At 36.7% G+C, this 22,184-nt stretch overlaps 1 protein-coding gene across 1 annotated transcript in view; it reads right to left on the bottom strand.

Annotated features, from left to right (window-relative positions):
* Window positions 1-22,184, bottom strand: part of DNAH5 (dynein axonemal heavy chain 5) — a 126,282-nt gene that overhangs the window by 48,693 nt on the left and 55,405 nt on the right. The window contains exons 37-49 of the mRNA XM_065627932.1: window positions 20,574-20,761; window positions 19,800-19,994; window positions 19,019-19,153; window positions 18,110-18,217; window positions 14,617-14,770; window positions 12,404-12,550; window positions 10,328-10,569; window positions 5,569-5,745; window positions 4,879-5,083; window positions 4,186-4,328; window positions 3,343-3,477; window positions 1,126-1,248; window positions 296-509 (exon numbers count right to left, since the gene is read on the bottom strand). Of these exons, the coding sequence (XP_065484004.1) occupies window positions 296-509; window positions 1,126-1,248; window positions 3,343-3,477; window positions 4,186-4,328; window positions 4,879-5,083; window positions 5,569-5,745; window positions 10,328-10,569; window positions 12,404-12,550; window positions 14,617-14,770; window positions 18,110-18,217; window positions 19,019-19,153; window positions 19,800-19,994; window positions 20,574-20,761 (2,166 nt within the window). The remainder of the gene's footprint in view (window positions 1-295; window positions 510-1,125; window positions 1,249-3,342; window positions 3,478-4,185; window positions 4,329-4,878; window positions 5,084-5,568; window positions 5,746-10,327; window positions 10,570-12,403; window positions 12,551-14,616; window positions 14,771-18,109; window positions 18,218-19,018; window positions 19,154-19,799; window positions 19,995-20,573; window positions 20,762-22,184) is intronic.

The following is a 22,184-nucleotide window of genomic DNA, read 5'->3' as shown; positions in this document are numbered from 1 at the left end:
GCACCTTAACAACTCTCTAGTACTGTCACTAAATCTAGGAATGCTAGGAATGGCCTTCATGCCATTCTTTCTAGTGTTTAGCATAGCAATAGATGCAGAAATATGACTGAACTTGAAAAATTTAGACTGATGAAGTTGCAAGTCGGGAGTGATTACTGAAGAAAAATGTGCTGGTAAGCAAACCAGAGGGGGATTAAGCCTCAATCTTAAGCATAATGTTTATAAATAGAAGGATAAATAACAATCGACTACAATTTTCAAAAATGGGAGGGACACAAAGCTGATTTCCCTTTACCAAAAATTTTGTCAATTGAAGAATTAGAAGGCAGAGTACAGTTGAACACAGAAAACTGTCTCTTGAGCCTCTGTGGAATGTCATTGCGACCTCCCCCGGGGTGGATCATGGCAGCCAAAAATTGAATGTCCACAATGTTGGTAAATTCACCAGGCTTTTCCAGGTTATACAGTCCATTCTGTTCCATCAGCTGCCTAACTATCTCATTAGTGACCTGTAAAATAACGAGGTGATATATAATAGAATACTATACACACAAATAAATGAAATACAAAACATACTTATGTACTTGAAAGATCTAATGAAGAGTATACCATTATTTTCTCCCCCAAACCCCTGCTGCTTAGCTTCAGGAGAAAAATGCACTGCTAATCATAAGCATATTTAGATTGTCCTTCTCATTGGTAATATCTATGGACAAAAATCCTGAAAGTAGAGAAGAATCCCTAGCTTAGAATTTATCCTTCATACTTCAACTCATTCTCAATTGGATGCTGCATCATTTACCCCCAACCACCTCATTCAGAAGTCAGTTGGGAGGGGAAGGGAGGAAGGGAGGAAGGGAGGAAGGGAGGAAGGGAGGAAGGGAGGAAGGGAGGAAGGGAGGAAGGGAGGAAGGGAGGAAGGGAGGAAGGGAGGAAGGGAGGAAGGGAGGAAGGGAGGAAGGGAGGAAGGGAGGAAGGGAGGAAAGGAGGAAAGGAGGAAAGGAGGAAGGGAGGAAGGGAGGAAGGGAGGAAGGGAGGAAGGGAGGAAGGGAGGAAAGGAGGAAGGGAGGAAGGGAGGAAGGGAATAATACCTTTTGCCTTCTTTTCCCACTTTTACAAACTAACCTGATCTCCCCATTCATTTATTATGGGCATATTCACATCATCAATGAAGACTGTCATCTTTTTGCCTGCAGGCGGACCATAAGTTGTGCCCATGCGCTTTTCCACGTAACTTTCTATTGTACGCTGTTAAAAAGCAATTATAGCATAGTTACAAAAAGCACTTCCTTTCATACATGATTCAATCATTTAAACATCTTGATGGTTTTGTTACACAGAATTTTACTAAGGAAGGTTTAGACAACACATCTGCTAGGGGCCATTGCACTTGTTCAACTAGAATGTCTGAAATTTCATGGTATACAGCATTAGGTTGGTATCAGATATAACGAATGTTTAGTGTAGACAGCTGTGCCTAAAAGCTTCATAATTTTGAAACTGTTTCAAACTTTTCTTTCATTTTATTCATTCATCAGCAAAATTGAAGGCTACAAGCAATAAAGATTAAACTGATAATCTGCCAGATTGAATGATGTGATTATTGAAGACCTGTCCAGCAGACATCAATGTACTTTGTAAAAGCATACAGTGATAACTAAACTCACACATATACCTACATGGACTTAATGAAATAACTTTGCTTAATAGTAGACTTACCACTACTTTTCTTCTCATCATCTTTCCATTGCGCCATTCTTCTTAAGGTCCAGTTATTATTTATTCTCTACCAAGTGAAAGCTCACTTAACCATGCATAGTTATTCTTTAGTGCAAATCTAAACACCATAGAATCATAGATTGCTTTGGGTTGGAAGGGACATTTAAGATCATCTAGTTCCAACCTCCCTGCCATGGGCAGGGAAACCTTCCACTAGACCAGGTTGCTCTAGGCGCCATCCAGCCTGGCTTGGAAGAGTTCCAGGCATAAGACAACCGCAACTTCTCTGGAAAAGCTGTTCCAGTGACTCACCACTCTCATGGCGAAGAATTTCATGCTTATATCTAATCTAACTTTATCCTCTATCAGTTTAAAGCCATTACCCCTTTTTCTATCACTACATGCCCTTGTAAAAAGTCCCTCTCCAGCTTTCTTATAGGTCCCCTTTAAGTACTGAAAGGCTGCTATAAGGTCTCCCTGGAGGCTTTTCTTCTCCAGGCTGAACAACCTCAACTCTCTCAGTCTCTCTTCATAGGAGAGGCGCTCCAGCCCCCTGATCATCTGCATTGCCCTCCTCTGGACTTGCTCCAACAGGTCCTTGTCCCTCTTGGGGTACCTACCTTCTTACATTGTGACTAGGCTCCCATATGGTAGCCTGGAAAGTCTTCTTACACAAGTGGCATCAGTCAGACCAAGATTTCAGAAAGTCAGGATAATTTAAAAGCACATGTAACAGACAATGCTTTGGTCTAGATTGTAATCAGAGACCTGACTGTTAGACTTGCACGCCTATTTCAGATGTCTTGATGATCAACACACTATCATCTAATAAAATTTTCACTACTTTTTATTTCCATATCTAATTAATAGAATGAAGAATACTAAGGAAAATAAGACAAAAATTGCATACTTGTATATTAAACATGTTAATAGTTTCTACCATGCTATAGTGCCAGTTTATAGATGATGCATCAAGCTTAGAGACAGCACTTCTGATTACAGCACAGATAGTGCTTCGGTTTGGCATACCAAACCATATTAAAAATATTTCCCATATATATTGCCAGCAGGTTAAAGAAGCTTGAAATAATTCAAAGTAGCTCAGTAAAAATTTAAATAGGCAGTACAGTTCAGCACTTATGTATTCATAATTTTATTTAGTGCAGCTGTGCTGCATGTGTTACTCTTTTAATAAGCAATTTAATTTATTAAAATTTAAAATGCAGACAAGACACTTTTAATGACAGATTGTTGTGTGTAGCACTTATTTTACTCATAGCTTTTAGTGAAATCTGAGAGAAGTCACTGACAGCTCTACCCAGTTAGTGAATCCTGATATATCAGACATAAAAACATTAAATGTGATGTAGCAAATAACATGTATGGTATTGTAATAGTCCAAGAACAGCTCAATAACTATCCAAGAAGTGGAAGAGAACATGGTTTTCTCAAATGTCTTTTAAATCATACGTTAGGACACTTAGCCCTTTTAAGCAGGTGCTTTTTCATTTTTGCACTTATTTTCAATTAGATAAACCACTTGCAGAAGCATCCTCCTTGCAAATTCTCAGAACAATCTCTGAATCCAGTCACATTTTATTAGAAAATTAATGACTACTATACCTGGAAAATTAATGGGGTAGTTGCAGATGAAAAATTCAAACTCTTAGCCATGTGGTTTTCAGGGTTATATTTTGACATAAAACCTTTGGCGATAACAGTCTTTGCAGTTCCTTGCTCACCAATTAGCAGGACAGCCTAGACAAAGACAACACTGAAATAAGATGAAACGCAAGAGCTGGGTGTTTTGGCAAAGCCTCAGCAATTCCATTTAGCCTTTAAACTGAAATGAAACTGGAAAATTTATCTAAAGTGAATCCTCAGCAACGGACGTGTGGAAGCAAAACAGTTAATGTCTCAGACTTTTGCAGGCCTCACAAGTTAAAAATATTTGCAATTAGTGGTCATGTCAGTCAGCATGATTTAACTAAGAAAGGAATGGATTATTTGCAAAAGGAGTTGATTATTCAAAAAAAAAAGACATAACATCTAGCACCTCAGTATCTGAAATATTTCAGTTGCTGTTGTTATTTATTATATCCTGCTTATCTGACACAATTTTGTTGAAGAACAGGTTGCATAACCTAAAGGTACATAAACCCTGTAAATGCCCCTTGTGGGCAGAGTTCACATCAGCAGAGTCTAGCACTCTGCTGCCCTATGTGACACCTCCTCCCCAACAGCTGTAATTACAGTTATTAATATTTCCAATACAGAAAGGATGGGTGAGGGCGAGACAAAAAGTCCAGAACTAGTGAGTGTTCAAGACTTCAAGCATATTTACATGAATGTAGCTCCCAGAATCACCATTCTTTCTTTTCAATAGTATAATATTTCAATTCTATTTCAAAAACTTTATCATGTGTACTGTTAGCACTATTTAGATGTGAAATACAGAAAAAGTACCTTGCCCTGTTTTGCAATGTTTTTAATAAGGAAATCCGTTCTGACGTTGTCCACATTAGGCACAAGAATGGACCCATACTCCGGAGTGCTGCTGCTGGGATATACATACTCTTCAACACATGTATGCCAGTGCATCCACTTACCTAATAAGAAATAAATGAAGTTAATGGTTTAGAAATACAAGGCATTGTCGCTACTTTTATTTTCCATTGAGTTGATTCATCTGTCAGTGCCTCTGTCCCACACACAGTAATCCCAGTCTGTAAATTCAGAACAAAATTATAGTCATATAATCATAGAACCTCTCAAATTGAATCTAGGAGGTTTACTCCTCTTTCCTATTAATACATAAATTATGACAAGGACAAGGCTTGTCTATTTTTGTTCCCTTGACAATTTATCAACACAAAGTCCATGCAGCTTTTTGTAGCAATACATCCACATTTTGATTTCTCACAGGAAGCGGGGAAAAAGCTTTATACAACATAAGCAGTACAGTATAGCTGGAAAACAAAACTTGCTAATGAACATGAATGCTAAAAACAACAAACAAACAAAAAACCCCACCAAAACAAACAAACAAACAAAAAAACTCCACCAACTTCTGAATTAATTTTCTAGAAGAAGCACATTTTTTTAAATTACTTTGAAGTGTTACAGTTTTACCCCATACCACCCAGCTGGGTTACTAACCATCAGATGCCACATAATAATCAAACATAGTATCTTCACTGCCTTCTGGGATATAAGGAAGATCAAGTTTTATTGTTGCATGGTTTCGAAGCCAGTGCTCCATTTTGCATCTGTCTTCCAGTTCTAGTAATGCTCCTATACTCCACATGAGAGAGAAGATGTACAGCCTTTCCAAGTATTTTGAAGTCAACTCCCCTCCTTGCTCCTGAAGGATTGAGTTAGGTTTTTATTTTCAATAGTCTGAAAATTCTACTTGATAATCATTAGTAATATCAGATCAAAAACTTTCAGTCATGTTTAAATTTACTGATGTCTTCATTGATGAATAGACTGAATCAATATGAAGTAGACTATGAGATATACAAAAGTATTCCATAGATATCACTTTTGATCACCCATTACAGAATTTGATCTGTTTAAGTTCTAGTTTATGATCTGATAATAACGCACCCAAAAAACCTGACAGAAAACTGATGCCTAATGCATGCTACATGTCAGTGCTTAACATCGAATCCAAATGCGAAAGAGGGCACATCCCAGCTGTTATTTTCTGAAGAATAATAAGGTATTCCTTACTAACCTACATCTTCATTTATTTGTGTACTCAAAAAATATTCTCTCTACATAACCTCAACTTAAAATTATCTCCATTAGAATAAGTAAATGTTAAAAAAATCCACACTACCTTACCTTAGGTGGGATGAGTCCCTGCAGCATATTAATGCTCTGCATAATCACAAAGGCTTCCAACATTTCAGTCTTGCATTGCAGAGACTGAACACTGAAGCGGTATAAGTCTGGGAATGATGAAGAATACAGCTGACGTAGAATGTCAGCTTCTTGGAAGGAACGTCTTTTCAAAAATCCCTGTTAAAAAGCATGGTGAAAAAATAAATTTAGTTCCCAATGTAAGTCTCAGTAAATTCAACTCTAGTAATTCAAAAGGTTGGGCAGGGTTTGGCTAGCAGAAGGTCAAACTTTACCCAAACACACATAATTCCTACTGGATGTCAAACATGGATACTGAAGAAAAAAAGCATTTTAAAGTATTCAATAGCACAAAACCAATACTTATCAAATATATTTTTAAACTATAATGGCTGTTTAAGGTATACAACAACTCTGCAAAGAAAGAAAGAATACCATATGACAAGCTTGATTTATTCTGCACGTTAGTTTCTAGCAGTGATACAGGGTACCCCAGAAACATGTGGCAGTTGCAGAAAAAAAGTCAGAATTTCAGGGAGGGATGTCTGCTGGTGTGTGTAGTGTTTTTATTGTGCATCTTGGTATCCATAATGCTGCATAAACAAAACCTAATTAAAGCTATCTGTTTCTCAAGATCATAGAACATTATTTGATCTTTGATGCCTTTAGCTCAAAGTAGTAATCTGCTTCTTTGAGTTAACCTGAAGCTTTCTCTCGTGTGCAGCAGAATACTTCTCATTTACATCCCATGAATTTATTTCCTACATAAAATACACTCATCAGAAGAAACATTTGCAGATTTTTTCCCCCAAATTCAAACTAAAATTTGGCATAAATTGGAATCAAATTAATTCCATTTAAATGTAAGGAGTGTTTATTGCTGTTGTTGTGAGAATGGTTAAACACTGGAACAGGCTTCTCAATTTTTCTCCAGAGTCTCCATCTCAAAACTCAACAGGACACAGTCCTGAGCAACCCACTCTAGTTTACTCTTTTTTGCGTGAGCTGTGTTCAACTACACAATCTCCGGAGGTTCCTTCTAACCTCAACAATTATTTTGTGTTTCTGTGATTATTTTCTATACTTCTACCTTCATAATCTTTTGAAACTCTATCTTTTACTGCCCAGAGCAAATAAACTCTGGGAATGATAGATGAGAAAAACTTTCTAGAAACAGGTAGGTGGAAAACATAGTGCTAAAGATTAAATGGCAGAACTACTTAACATAGATAGCTGCAACTTCATCAGCTGTTCAGAAAACATTAGGGGTAAGTAGAAAAGTTGATAAGATGTTTTTGCTTTGGAGGAAGTTGCTGAGTGACAGATTAAACACATTTGATCACTTTGCAAAAGCTGCTTAAGAAGCGTATTAGACAAGAACAGCAATATGAAAAGTTTGAGAATTATTTCACTGAATTTGGAAATTACTTATGTCACGATATTGCATCCCAGCTGCTATTTTTAGTTGTTTACAAATTGTAAGGGAGGTTAGAAGGGTTGTTTCATGGCGGAAGTGAATATAATTTTTAATTTCTTTTGTGTTATCCAAAAAGAAACAAAAAAACCACACAAAAAAAAACATGTTCTTGTTTTCATTTTGACTGTTGCTACCACCAAAATAAATTAAAAGCATAAGGTCATGGATTAAATGAAACTACTTTCACGCAACACTTACTTCAACACAACGAAATTTGGTCTGCATATCACTTTAAAGTGAGGAGGTAAATCATGACCGAAAAGGCAAAATAAAATGCTTTTCTTTGGTTTTGCTGTCTTTGCAGCTGAATCTACAGCTCAGTCTAAACAGAAATGTTCAAGAAGTTGTTGTCTGCAAATTAACCGATTCATGGAGGCAGAGCTGTGAGAACCTAACATCAGTAAGCCCTATGCAGTACAATAAGTACAGAAAGGAACTACACAAGTGGAATCTCAAGGGAGCCACTGTCCTAGATGCATAATTTACATTTACACTTCCCAAGTATCCATATTAGTTTTTAAAAAAAGTATATATAATATTGCAATTATATACAAAAGGCACTTCTGTTGACTGTATGTATTTGCACTGGTAAAACTTTAATAAACAGCCAAATTTTTAGAAAACTTATTAAACTTTTTTTTTTTTCTAGTAAGAATGCACACATTTTGGACTTGGCAAAGAAATCTATCAAGTTACTTAGTGATGATTCTCAAGTGTTGCTAAGTAGCAGTGATTGAACCACCAGTTCCATATGATTTAATGTCATTCTAAAAGGGAAAGGGCTCTAGGCACTACTACAGAAATGCGGTAACAACTCTCTGCAGCAACCTTTAGTCCTTTACAAGCAGGAAAACTCCTCAGGCAACAAGTCACAGCACAGGGATGCCTCCATCACAGGAGAGAGTCTCTGATTACAATCGCACTCCTTTTTCATCTTAATTGGTGTTGTGGTTTAACCCGAGCTAGCAATATAGTCACGAGAGCCGCTCACTCACTCCATCCCCCTACCCCCCAAGTAGGGGAGAGAATCAAAAGGAAAGGGAGAAACTTGGATTGAGATAAACACAGTTTAATAAAATAACAAAATAATAATACACTACTAGTGCATGAGTAAAATTAACTCATTTTCAGTCAAACCAGCACAATTAGTTAAGGCTAAGCTTGGTTCTAATGCCTTCTCTAGTGGATCTTGTTGCTCCTCAACTTTTCTCAGGGCATTATTCATGATCTGCCATTTCAGATCTGCGGGTGCAAAGAAACCTCACTTCTCTTGCCACAAATCATAACTTTACAGCATTTCTTATCTTGATAGTTTCTGTTCACCAAAGCTTTGAATGCAGTCTCTCACTTGCTCTCCTTTCCATTACAGGGCTAGGGATCTCGAGCCTGCAGCGTCTCTGCAGAGACCCTGCTGATCTGTTTATATTCCCTGAAGGAAAACAAGTCTTCTCACTCCTTCCCACAGCTCCTTCCCTGATAACTACATGGCCAGGACACACCTTCTCTGGGGGGCTCCACCGTCTCCAGCCCCAGGAAGAGGCACTGGGCACTGCCTGGCACTCAGAGCTCGAACAGCAGCATGCTGTCTCATGATTTCTGTCTGAGCTGGAACCTCTGCTACACTAAGGACAGTTGTTCTAAGCAGTGCCACAGACCATGTCCTGTGGCACGTCAGCCTTTTCTCCATTGCCAGACAAATCAAGGACTTATGGACAAGGAGTCTGGATATATAAGACTTACAAGCATGAGAAGCTTTATGGGTTAAAACAACAGCAATCTGAGAGAGTAATAATTACAAAAGGCTTCCTCATCTACTAATATCTGAAAGTTAATACAAAGCCAACTGTATGTGCATCTGGCTAGTTAAGCAACACTGTTCATTAGTTCTATTTTACACAGATATTCATTTGATTTGGAAAATGAAATGAGTGAATGAGAATGTGAAACATTCATTTTAGAAATTTTTAAAAAAATTGTTAATGTGATACTTTCTAGAAAGAAGGACAGTAAAATTCAGTCTGTCAGCTCATAGTAACCCATGAAGTTTTGTTCAAGTCTGCAAACAGGGGGTAAATATGCTTACAAGAGCCTGTATGATGTTCTAATTTCCTAAATAGGAAGACTAAATTATTCTTAGCTTAAAATTAAAGGCCATATAAAAGAAATTTAATTTGGGACAATACAAAAATATATTAACTTGGTTTTCAGGATAAGGTAATAAAGTAATTCTCTCTAAGATCACAGCAATCAGTGTCCTGGCAAAAAATGTTTTAATTTTTTCATACTCGTAAGACAGTCTATGTTTCATCAAAGCAAAATAATGTTGGCAAAATATTCTCAATAAGACTGACTAAACAAGCAAAATATAAAGATAAAATAAATGAATATTTCTTTAAACTTAACTTTTTAAAAAGTGTAATCCTGAGAAGATAACTCTACCAATAAATTTCCAAGGCAATAAAGGGCTTAAGAATTAAAAAAAAAAACCTGAAACCGACTTGTTTTTTACTGCTGTTGTCTCCATTGTTTTCTTAAAAGAGAATAAAACTGGAACTAAATGCAGAAAGTTTTGCTGAAAGATATTCCTACGGAACATCAGGCAGCTTCTTGGGAACTTTTATATTTCATCTTTACCATGACATTTGCCACATCAAAAAAAAAATATATAGTATACTGGAGTCTCTGAATGTATCATTCACTATATTGCTATATGTGTTCTTCACACATTTTGCTTCTAGGAATGTTGACAACTTAACCAGGTAAGAAAATAAATTTAAAAATTACATTTGTTAATGCTGCGTTGACTTTATTTCTGATCTAAATCCCAAACGCAATTCATTTTAAGAAATATCAAGATAACTTATATTTTCTTGAGGATTTCCAGATTCCTGAATCAACCTGTTTACCGTTTTTTCTTCCTTGGTCTGAAGCTGTACTAGGGGCTGCCAGGTAGTTGTTATTCTGTCAATCAAGTTGCTTTTCAATTGTATAAAATAACTTCAATTACAAATTTGTCCCAAAGTGAAATATCCATGTTTTTACACATGTAATATATTGACTATGTTCCTGAAAAAATTACATTATTCACTCTTGTATAAACTCCCAGAAACATTACTATATTAAATACTGACCTAGAAGTTTACACAATGTAAAAACTATTTCATAGCAAAAGTCACAAAATTAGGTCCTAAAGCAACAATAGTGAAGTGTTGAAAAGCAACGAGTAAAACTTTCAATATGTAAATAATCACTTTACTCTTGTACCTCAAGGATAGGGCTCCAGTTGAGAACTGATGAGCTCATGAATACCATCCCATTCCTTGAAACTGTTGCTGGAGAAGCATTGTCAATATTATGAGGTTCAAAGACTATTTTGCAATTTGGTGCCATGGGTATCCGATCTCCATTTGCTAGTGTTAAAGTTTTGTTATCATCTAGGACAGAATTAAGGTTCTCAATCCAAATAGCATCAACTGGACCATCAAGAACTATCCAGATGTGGTCACCTATAATCCAAAATAACAGACAAAAATGCCTATGAAAGAAGTTTCAGTTTCTTTCAAGGACCAGTTTCTTCTCTCTGCAAATGATTTTTAAAACTAATTCTGAATTCATGCACACAGCTAGAATCTCAGCCTTTACTACAACTACCATTTCCATACGTCAGTTTCAATTAAGCACTTAATTTCATCACCTATTGATAAAAATTATCCATTGCTCAGTATATAAGGTGTCATCAACATAAGTTATAGGTTTGAAATAGTCTGAAATGGTTTTATGGATCCAGCCTTCAACACAGCAATAAACTAGGTTTATTTCAACTTACATAAAACAACATAAAGATAGAAACTGCAGATCTATTTAAAACCACCATATTTTTCCAAAAAGTTTGTGTAAAGGTAGTGAGATCACATGAAAGGAAAACTTGAAAAAATGCCTCTTTCAAATAACATGCTCCCTTTAAGTAAAAGAGTTCCATTATGGGAAGATTCTTGCTGTTCATTCTCCTGCTTGGAAACTCGATGCAGCTCTCTTTGATGTTTTTCCAGCTCTTTCCATTTAGTAACATAAATGTATCCTAAATCCTGCCTCTATTTCCTAGGAGGGTCTGGGTCTGTCCTGCTCACCTCATGTAGGTACTGAGCAACAGGCCCTGGCTGGAAAGGGATCCTCCCTTGGCTTCTGGCTCCCCATCCCTTAGGGAGCAGCCAGCCCTGCTGTGCATTGCCAGATAGACCTTCAGTCAGAGATGGTCACACTCTCATCTGCCTTCAGAGTGAGACCCTATTATCTAGGCCTCAGTGGTTTGATGCGTTGGTACATATGAACCAAGCAGTTTCTGGATGAGAAACTTCCTCACCTCTGAGGCAGAGAGTCGAGTATTTAGAGGCTTTTCATAGCTACAGTGCAGGCATCTGGGGTATGAGATGGCCTGGAGTTTGCTTCATAAAGAGGCATTACAGAAGTGTTGCAAACAGTGGATCTGAGGAAATTGTGGGAGTGTGACAATTTATATTTCATGTTGAGGGGAAAAAGAAAAATTAACAGTTAATGCTATGATACATTCTCAGGGGTGCTACATTTCTAGATTTGAAACAAAACCAACAAAATTAAATCCAAAAGTATTTTCTGTTTTAAAAGTATCTGTATCCTTAAAGACTAAGAATTTTCGTTTGAAAATTGACAGTGCAACAAATGTTAGGATTTTATATTTTGGTGGTTGGTTTTTTTTGTTTTGCTTGTGGTTTTGTTGTTGTTTCCTTTAGTCCTTAAGGCCTAATGATAAGTTCAAATACTAATATTCAGAGAAAACAAGGAAGAATCTGTCTAGTATCAAACCATCAAGGCCTCTCCTTTTACTTAATATAGCAGTCTAAGAGTATATGCCAGCATTATTTTAGGCAGAAACAGGTTGTCTGAACATAACTATCTAGTGCCATTTCAGATGGACTATGGTATGTGCAGGGCTAGCAGGTATGACACAGGGGAGATTCACACCCTCCTAGTATGGCAGCTGGAGACCAGGTAGAAATCTTGACAGCACCAAATTTTTTTACAGTATACCAGTGCTAGGGAACTGACTCTTACCTTCCACTTTTCTTCCATACAAGGCCTATAACTTGAAAGAGAGGGATCAGCAAATTAACTGAAATGGTGTTTGCTACACTAAACAGTTTGAACACAAAGAGTTTAGAACAGAGACTATACAATGGACAGAAGTTCTTGTAGCAATATTCCAATGCTTCCATGTAAGTAAAAAAAAAAAAAAATCTGCTAATGTATTTTAAAGATGTGTCATTCAGCTTGGTTTTTTGGGGAGAGAATTGTTTTTCATCATACCTCTCTTGGCTCTTAAAGTTTTTCTCCAGAGTGTTGAAAATATGCCATCTGTCCAATCATTTGTTGCCACATCGAGACGACCAAACATTTGTGAAGCAGTTATAGCTTTAGGATTCATTCTCATTTCACGATGTGGCTGTCCACAATCTATGAAGGCAGATCATCAGTTAATTTTGGTATTGCTTTTCAATAGTCAGAGAACTTTGACAAATTCAAATTCATTACACCCAAATGTATGGTTTCATGTGCATTCAGCATTATAGGAAGTTGTATAATTACTTGGAAAGCTTATTTCTTGCTATACATCAATATTTGTTAATTGGAGCCATCAAAATTCAAAGTAGAAGTTCTGAAACTTTTGAAAGTAGAATTCACATTTCATAGATTCATCAGGAACAGAAGAGGAGCAAGAAGAAATTTATTAAAGGTTTAGTTTAATATTTTGAAGGCTTATCAAACAATAGAGCTTTAAAGCCTTTGATTTGAACGTACATTTTTAAAATTCAATAACTAAATACCAGGCAGATGCTCCACATGATTAATTGTTTTTTGTTTTCCCCCGTTGTGCACCTGTATACATCTTGGAATAAGCAAAGTATATGACATTGGCATATCCCTGTGAAGTCCCTTAGGCAGATAAATTCTATCAAGCCATACCATGATCATAAAGTCTTTATATTTTCCTCATTAACAACTTAAAAATTCCTATGCCAGACACATTTAGAAAACCCAATAGTAAAACTTAAACAGGAGCCATTAATAAGATGTTAAAAGAAAGAGCTAAAAAAATGGCTTATCTGAAAATCTTAATTATAGTCGGAGTTCACTATCATGTAAGATAGAAGCCTGGCAAATCATGTACTTTTACATTTCATGAGGTTATGCCAAAAGATCAACTTGAAAAAAAGTATTGTGGCAGCTCTATCTTGATAGTGGCTCACATCTCAGTGCTACAGAAACGTGGGAAAACAGCATAATGCAAGTATCCATTCTTTCTGCTTTTTATCCTAAATGGAACAGTCATTTACACTGCAATGTGGAGCTTAGAATGTTGCTTAGAGCACACTAAGGTACTGTGTGGATGAGACTGGCTGAACCACTTTTTACAGAAACTATCAATTTCTGTAAAATTGTATAAGCAGCCTGCTGAAGCCTGTGAAATGAGGCAACACAATCTTACCTCAAAAGAAAAGTTTTTTTCTCCCCCAGCTATGAGCTTTTAGTTTCATAAGATCAAACAGAAGTTCTTCACCTAATACTTATGTTAGAAATACAGAGAAGAAAAACACACACTCCTCAAGTGTCCAGCCAGGACATAAAATGAATACACTTGAAGACTTTGTCACTGCCTAAAACAGGAACTATCTCCTAGCAGAAACAAATTATAGAAGTAGTGATTTTATACTGCAGATAAAGACCCTGTCTCATGAATTGTATTCTAAAAGTACTAAATACTTGTGATTCAGGCTGGGAGAGTTGGGTTTGTTCAGCCTGGAGAAGAGAAGGCTCCAGGGAGACATCGTTACAGACTTTCAGTACTTAAAAGGGGCCTATAAGAAAGATGGGGACAGACTTTTTATCAGGGCCTGTTACGACAAGACAAGGTGTAATGGTTTTAAACTAAAGGAGGGGAGATTCAGGCTAGACATGAGGAAGAAATTTTTTACAACGAGGGTGATAAAACACTGGTACAGGTTGCTCAGAGAGGTGGTAGTTGCCCCATCCCTGGAGACATCCCAGGCCAGGCTGGACGGGGCTCTGAGCAACCTGATCTAGTTGAAGGTGTCCCTGCTCATGGCAGGGGGTTGGACTAGATGAGCTTTGATGGTCCCTTCTGACCCAAACTATTCTATGATTCTATGATTAGGGGAAGGTTTTAGCATTACCTCAGCCAAATCTGAGAGATGCTTTAATCACTTGTTTTAGCTGCCTACCCAGACAGTGCACCTCTTTCTCAATGTTTCTAGAACAAGAACTTCTGATATAAGTAACGTAATATGGAAAACACAATATGTATTATATGACTTTGAATGTCAGACATTTTCAAGCTCTTAAAAGGTATTACCATAATAATTAGTATTACAACACAGAAACTGATTCTTCCAGTGATATTTTCTCACAGTTAAGTATTTGAGGCTTTCTGTGAAGCAACATGGTTTAAAGTTTACAATATAGCAATTTAAAAACAGTTTACTATACAAATGCTCACATACCTGTCATGGCTTTCATTAAAGTGTGGATGCAAGCAGTTTTTCCTGCACCACTAGGTCCTAGTGTCATCAGTCCGTGCCTTACTCTCTGGGTTTCGAAAAGTTGGATAACTTTCAGTTTCCAAGGAGGATGACAAACAAGTCCTGCTTCCTCCACCTGTAGATAGTGAAAGAAAATCAAAGAAAACCAAATCAGTACTGGTTTAGTGCACAAGATAAAATAAGATAAACCATCTCTTTTTTTTTTTCTTTTTAGCTCTTCTTAGGGTTGAAATGTCATTTTAAGGAAAAGTTAAGAATTTTGGAAACACTGTTGCTACCAATGTCTTTAATAGTCACACAGCATTTTCACTTGCCTCTCAGAACAGTTGCCTTTTTATGATGATGATGAATCATGTTTCTAAGTGCCCAAATTTTTTCAGTAAAACATTTTGTTAAATGTTTCTCATTTTACAGACAGACCTTTGAGTAACTTCTTAATAGCATCATTCTAAGAAAAGATATGATGGTTTACAATCAAATATCATAGCTTGTTTACTACTTTTTACTAGTTCCAAGCTTGAAGAAGTTATCTTACTATAATGGTAGTGCTGTTGCTTGTGAAAGTGACTCAGCTGGAAGTGAACAAGAAAGTCTTTAGTCAGCAGAGAAAACTAGAACTATTTCTTAAGGATTCATAAGACACTATATGTTTTTGACTGTAAAAAAAAATGAAATAAAACTCAAGATCATGTTATAAAAGTGAAGCTCTCAAAATAACAATTATACTTTAATTCAAGTATAATTTCCGTTTTAAAATTATGTTCCACAAAGAAATCTCAGAAAATATCAGTAAAAAGAGGCCTAATTTTTTACTGATAAAACTCAGCTTCTACAATTACTGTCACGTGGTCAGTCAAAAATCATGGAACTGGCACTAACACTTGCTATATTACTTGCATATTGAAGCTTATGCCAGTTCAACTCATTTATCTCGCTGTGCAAGGAAGCCAAGGACAGAAGGCAGCACAAGATGAATTAATCAACAGCAACCATGAAGTATATGCTGCCACTGACTCCTCATTGCCATGAGCTGCCACTGCCAAAGCAATGCAGTTTGCAAAGCACAACAAAGACATCAGATGCACCATTTTCCTGGATACACAACAAAATTCTGTTATAATTTACATTTTAACAACTTTTGCAGTTGACACCAAACCAGTCAAGATGCCTTTCTTTCCAGTATAGAATATAGCCTTCTGACTCGTTTCCAGTGTCCATATATATATAGAGTAATATATCCAAAATCTACTGATGCACTGACATAACATATCTGAAATTATTTCTTTCTTTACATAAAACAAGATGGTCATGTTAGCTATTCCTTCACTCTAATCCAACACCATCAGTGGAGACTTACCTTTTCTTAGACTTACCTTCCTCTGACACTCATGGATTCTATAATAATCTTGCAGACTAGATATTGCACTATCAATAAAAGGAGTATGTTCACAAGCAGACTTGACATGTTCTCAAAAGATCCTCTGTTAACAGTTGTACATAGGTACTGGGTCTGGTTGGATGGATTTAATTTTCTTCATAGTAGCCCAAATGGTGCCATGTTTTAGATTTCTGATCAAAACAGTGTTGAAAACACACCAGTGTTTTGGCTATTGCTGAACTGTGCTAGCACAGCATCAAGGCTTTCTGTTTCTTACACTACCTCATCAGCAAGTAGGCTGGAGGTGGGCAAGAGTTTGGGAGGGAACACAGCTGGGACAGCCGGCTCTGACTTACGAAAGAGATACTCCATACCATAGAATAGTTTGAGTTGGAAAGGAATCTTTAAAGGTCATCTAGTCCAGCTTCCCTGCAGTGATAACGGCATGTTCAGCAACAAAACTGTGGGAAGTTTCTCCAAAGTCTCCATTGTTCAGAAACTGCCTGAGCATCAGTCTGTTTGTGGTGAGCAACTGCTTTTGCATCACTTGTTCTTTTTCTTTCTTTATTAAACTGTCTTGATCTAGTCCCACGAGCTTTTTTTCCTCTCTTTTCCAACTCCAAATCTCTCCCTCAACCCACCGAGAGAAAGTGAGCTAGTGACTGGATGTTGGCTTACCTGCCAGCTGGGGTCAACCCACCCCAAGACAAAAACATAGAAAAACACTTAATTCATGTAACGACTATTTCTTCATCATATTTTCCCAACAACTCCTGCCTCCCTTCCCTAATAAAAATATTCCTCTTGAACTGGATTCTGTCCTAACTTAGCTGTTTTCATTGTACTGAGTCATTATAGCTCTGAAAACACAGTAAAGAGCTCTGCTCAACAGAACTTTGATTTACTTTCAAGACAAACAAGATGGCCTACCATTTCTGGTTTCTCCAGATTTTCAGTTTTAGCAATATGAGAAAAATATCTCAAAATAAGCTAACAAAATTTCCAAACACTGTCATAGCCCTAAAAAGGCACCATGAGATTCCTAGATCTGAACTTTAGATAGATTTCATTTTACTAAGATAATCACTGTGCCTAAAGCTCTTCAAATTTCCAACACTGGTTGCACTGGTTGATAATGGTTTGCTGTGAAAAGGGTTGACATTTTCTATATCTGGCTTCACAGATCACCAAGAGAAGGGCTACAAAGAACATGCTATTAAGACCGCTTTTTAATTTATTAGGAAATGACTATTTAAAGCATGAGATTCAAGTTCTTCATAGTTTCACCTAATAAAAGCTTAGTTTGTGAGTCCTTTTTCAGAGTCAACTGTATAAACTACAGAAAGCAAAACAGTTTTATAAACATTAGCTGATGATTTAACTCTTCCTTGTTTGGAAAGCCAGAATCAGATCTCTCTACTTATATCTAATCATATTAAATATAAGTAAATGAAAAGACATATAACTCAAATTCTTCAGAAATGTGCTTCTGATCTTCATTTTTTTCATTTTGGGGGTTTTGTTTCTTTTTATGGGTTTTTTGAGGTTTTTATGTGTCTGTTTATCTATTAGATAATTATCTGAGGAATTATGAAAAATCTAGAGGTAAGCTTAATAGAGGTGATCATTTAAGTGTACATATTTCATTAGCCTTCTATATTCCACTGATGTTCTTAAGTTGGCCCTATTGAAATGTTCCAAAAGATCTACTGGGAGAAGAAATAGCAGAAATGTCATCTTAGGTAAATTTTTTCTCACACTCATGTTCTGATTGTCAGACTTGATACAAATATTAAATCCTGGGTCACATAAGGCAAGTGTATATATGTGCATTTTTCAAACTGGTCACCACAAATGACTCACAAAAAAAACACTGGACACCACAATCGCAATTCAGTGACATCCTTAAGAATAAGGTTAGTAATAATATGCCAGCTGTAAAGACTTATCGAACAGCTTACTCAGCCTCTAAATTGTAAAACAGTATTACCACGTGGAAGATCCAATACTAATAATTTTCTTAGATGTCACATTATGATAGTTATGCCACAGCAGCACAAACCAAGAAAACATTACCTGTTTGTCAATGGCGGCTTCCAGTTCAGGATAGGCTACTTTATCAAGCTGGATATCTGGAAACAGATCTTCAATTAGACTCAGGAATAAGGGTTCATCTTCGTCAATCTAGTGAAAATCAGGGAGGAAAAAAACACAGATTAAAACCTATTTTATCCTAGCATCTTAAAAAACAATCTCTAACACTTGCAGAGCTAAAGAAATATTGGAAAACATAAGGAACCATCTGTGGTAACCCTCTAGGTGCTAAACACACTAGCAGGACACAGCAGAAGGAGATTATGTGATGCTTCCAATAATCAAAAGTTATTGAAAGTAAACTGCTAGCATACAGACTGAATTGATTAAAGTAGATTTTAGCAACAACACTTATACAAGTAGTAAATTATGTGTCTAAGGTGTAAAAAGATATAATAAAGGAAATGAAGTATCACAGCAATAGAAAAGGTTTTGTTGGCTATTTAAGGCAGATGAGATGGTTCTCATTACTACAAAAACCAGATTATTTCGAAAGAGATTAAATATTTTAGGTCAGAGGTTCTAAAGAGGTTACTTTATAGACTTCTATTTGGTCACTTATTTCTATAGGTAGCAGGGGAAAAATGTAAAAAATTGCCGAACAATTCAAGTTGTTGTTGTTTAAACCTAGGTAGGGAGCCAAGCACCATACAGCCCTTCACTCATTCCCTCCCCAGCCCCATATAAGGTACTAGAAGAAAATTAACTTTATCCCAGCCAAAACTAGTACCCCAGGTCATCCAGAAAATTGAACATTTCCAAGCTAGCTTCTGCATAAAGGCCACATCCAATCTCCTAGTGATCATCTTAACAGATGTAAATTGTATTTCAAAAAAACCCATGTAGCTCAAAAATGCAGTTAAATTAATTTAACAGGCCCTCAGAACTTACTAGTTTAGACAAGTTCATGTCTCTCAGCACACGCATGACAATGGTAGGTTCAGTATCTGTGGGATTTGCTCTTTTTGCCGCTCCTAATGTACGTAGCACTGACAATATATTCCGCAAACCAAAATCATAATGCACCTAGAAGATATGCAAAGTTTGGGAATTTTTTTCCCCTAGTTAACAGGGATTAAACAATGTTTATTTATCATTTAAGATATGGATATGTACGAGAAGTGATACACGTGGCACAAATGCTTCCTAACATCCAACAACTAGTTTTTGGCTGTATGACTATGGGCGACTTCATTCCTCACCTCTGTTACCATCTACTAAGCTGTAAGGTGTGAGAGGAAAAATAAATGTAATCACAAGCCTTTGAACCAAAATAAGGTTCCCAAGGACTATTAAGAAATAAACCACCTGTATTATTTTGAATTCTCTGTGGACCTTTGAAACTGACTTTAGCAGCACAAACAAAATGTCTCTTGATCCACTCTATAAGACCAACTAATATATAAGCCTTTCATTTGTCTCAGTCATCAGCATTCATTAAAGCTAAATCTTAATAACAGTGTTCTGAATGACAGTTCCATTCTTGCACAGATAACCTGTAGCAGGAGTTAACCCTCCAGGAGAGCGGGGGTTGCACTACTACACTGTAGGTGTCATTTAGCTTACTTAAAGAACCTAAACTTTTCCATTTTCTTCACGTAGATGCTAATAATTTGTGATACCATATATAGTTTTTCCCTACAATAATTTTTCCTCATATGAAAATAATCACCTGCTTTGACAGTTGTTCTTCACACAGCTTGTATAGTGTAAAGAATTTCCTTGCCAATACAACATTAGCAATGAAACCACAACTAGCCAGTTTGACACGAATTATGATTTGACGATCAGGAACCATCATAGCCACTGAACGGAAGTTGATCTTCAAGTTCTCAGGAAGTTCTTGCCGTCCAGCATATCCTGGATTCTGGAGAGAAAAAAACAGGTTTTGAAGTTGAGTGCACCTTGCACAAACAGAAAAATCAGCAAAGGAACATGTAATCTGGTTAGACAAAAAAAGGTTTTGGGCTTTAAATCACATGTAAAAATGAATTGCCATGCAGATTTACCACCATAGCTTTACAGCGTTTTAGCCTCTCTTACATCCGCGATGTATCAGAAATATTCCACATAAACACTTTAGGTGTGTATTTGTCTCATAGGTCCTGTTTTTACTGGCTACTTCTACCTATACCTCTCTCACCATTTTTCTATAGTTGTGGCAAAAAGCGAATTTTGGGAACCAGAATGTAACATGCAGAAGTAATCTGACATTGAGATAACTTGTATTTACAACACTGGCTGTGTTTGATAATTGCATGTGCCTGATGTCATTCAAACAAGACCCTGTAAACTGTGTTTGTAGTAATGCTCAATATTCTCAAATTGTCAGTGAATTCTAAACAGCAGAGTGACATAAGGGTTAGCAAGTACATTTAACACACCAGGTTAGAAGCAATTATTGTACAATCATCACTGGCATATTAGTAACTTAAGGAATACCTACCATAGTAAGAAATATGCCAAATTCTGGGTTCATTTCCACATTATCGCCATCAGTAAAAATAAAGCTTTTTTTATGTTCTTTCTTACATGTTAACACAATTGCAATTTGCTGTGCAGCTACTGATAGTACTGGTAAATCAATACGATTGAATTCATCAAAGCAACCCCAGGAGCCAGACTGAGCGAGACCTTCAAAGAGAAAAGCAACTAAGCATCTGACCGTTACACTGTTAATCTTTATTTGGTGCAATTCATAAGGAAAAATTCAGGTTAATCCACCTCAGGAAAAAAAAAAAGTTTATTTTTGAGGGTTGGGAGAGGGAAAAGGAGAAGAGTTTCTTTTTCAAGCAAGAATTCACAAAGTTCCTGAAGTCCTCAGGCTTGTCTAGGAAATCCTTCAATTTCTGCTCCTTCTCTCAGTATCTTGAATGTTTTCCTGTTCCTCCATACCCCCGCAAAAAAAATCCCTGCAATAAGTCTATGAAAATATGATGGGTTGTCAATAGCTTATTGCACAGATTAAAATGAACAATGAAGTTGATTTCACCTGGAAATAATTTAGGGGTTAGTCTGTGCCAGAATTGCATTCTTCCTCAGATATTTTTGTGAAAACAAACAAACAAAAAAATCATCACAGTCACTTGCAACAATGTAATAGTCAAAGGATCCCACTTGATCTCTAATTCAGCATCTGCCATGACTGACAGATATCAATTTCAGGTGCCTAAAAAAAAAAACCCAACCAACTAATGTCATCTGCATCTAACTGCAGTGAGCTTTGCCAATTGTTTTTAATATATATAGTGCTGCTCATGCACTTCCTTAAACTAATAAGTTTGACATTTGAAGATTAAATACTCAATACAGAATCCAAGACTTTCCACCAGTTCAGCAATAAATTTCACAGCGTTTTCTCTCTGTACTGGCAGTCATCTTTGATTATTTTAATTGTCTTTATCTATCCTTTCATAAACTGTCTTATGTTTCAGACATTTCTATTTCTTGGAGACAATCTTGCAAACGTGTCTCACATTCATAAGAAGATATTCATTACTTGTATTTATTAAAAGGCTGCAAACACCCTGCTGATTATGTATTGACCTTGTTTTTTAAAGATGTTTTGTTAGCATTTGTAACTTTCACATGGTCCATAAAATCACATAATCACAGAGTATCCTGATTTGTAAAGGACTCATGAGGATCATCATGTCCAACTCTTGACTCCACACAGGGCTACTTAAGAGTTAAACCGTATACCTCAGAGTGTTGTCCAAACACTACTTGATCACCAACAAGCTCGCGGTCCTGACTGCTTCCTTGTGGATCTTATTCCAGTGCATGACCATGCTCTCAGTGAAGAACATTTTCCTAATATCCTATCTGAACTTCCCCAGATGTGGCTTTAAGCCATTCCCTCATGTCCTGTCACTAGACACCAAAGAGAAGAGATCAGCACCTCCCTCTCCTCTTCCTCTCATGTGAAAGTTGTAGATAGCAATGAAGGCACCACTTTTCTCCAAGCTGAACAAACCTAGTATACTCAGCCATTCCTCATAAGTCATGCCCTCTAGTTCTTTCATCATCTTTGTTGTCCTTTGGACACATTCTAATA

The sequence above is a fragment of the Caloenas nicobarica genome, chromosome 2 (assembly GCF_036013445.1).
Source record: "Caloenas nicobarica isolate bCalNic1 chromosome 2, bCalNic1.hap1, whole genome shotgun sequence".
NCBI classification, from domain to species: domain Eukaryota; kingdom Metazoa; phylum Chordata; class Aves; order Columbiformes; family Columbidae; genus Caloenas; species Caloenas nicobarica.
This window is presented reverse-complemented; position numbering and strand designations above follow the sequence as displayed.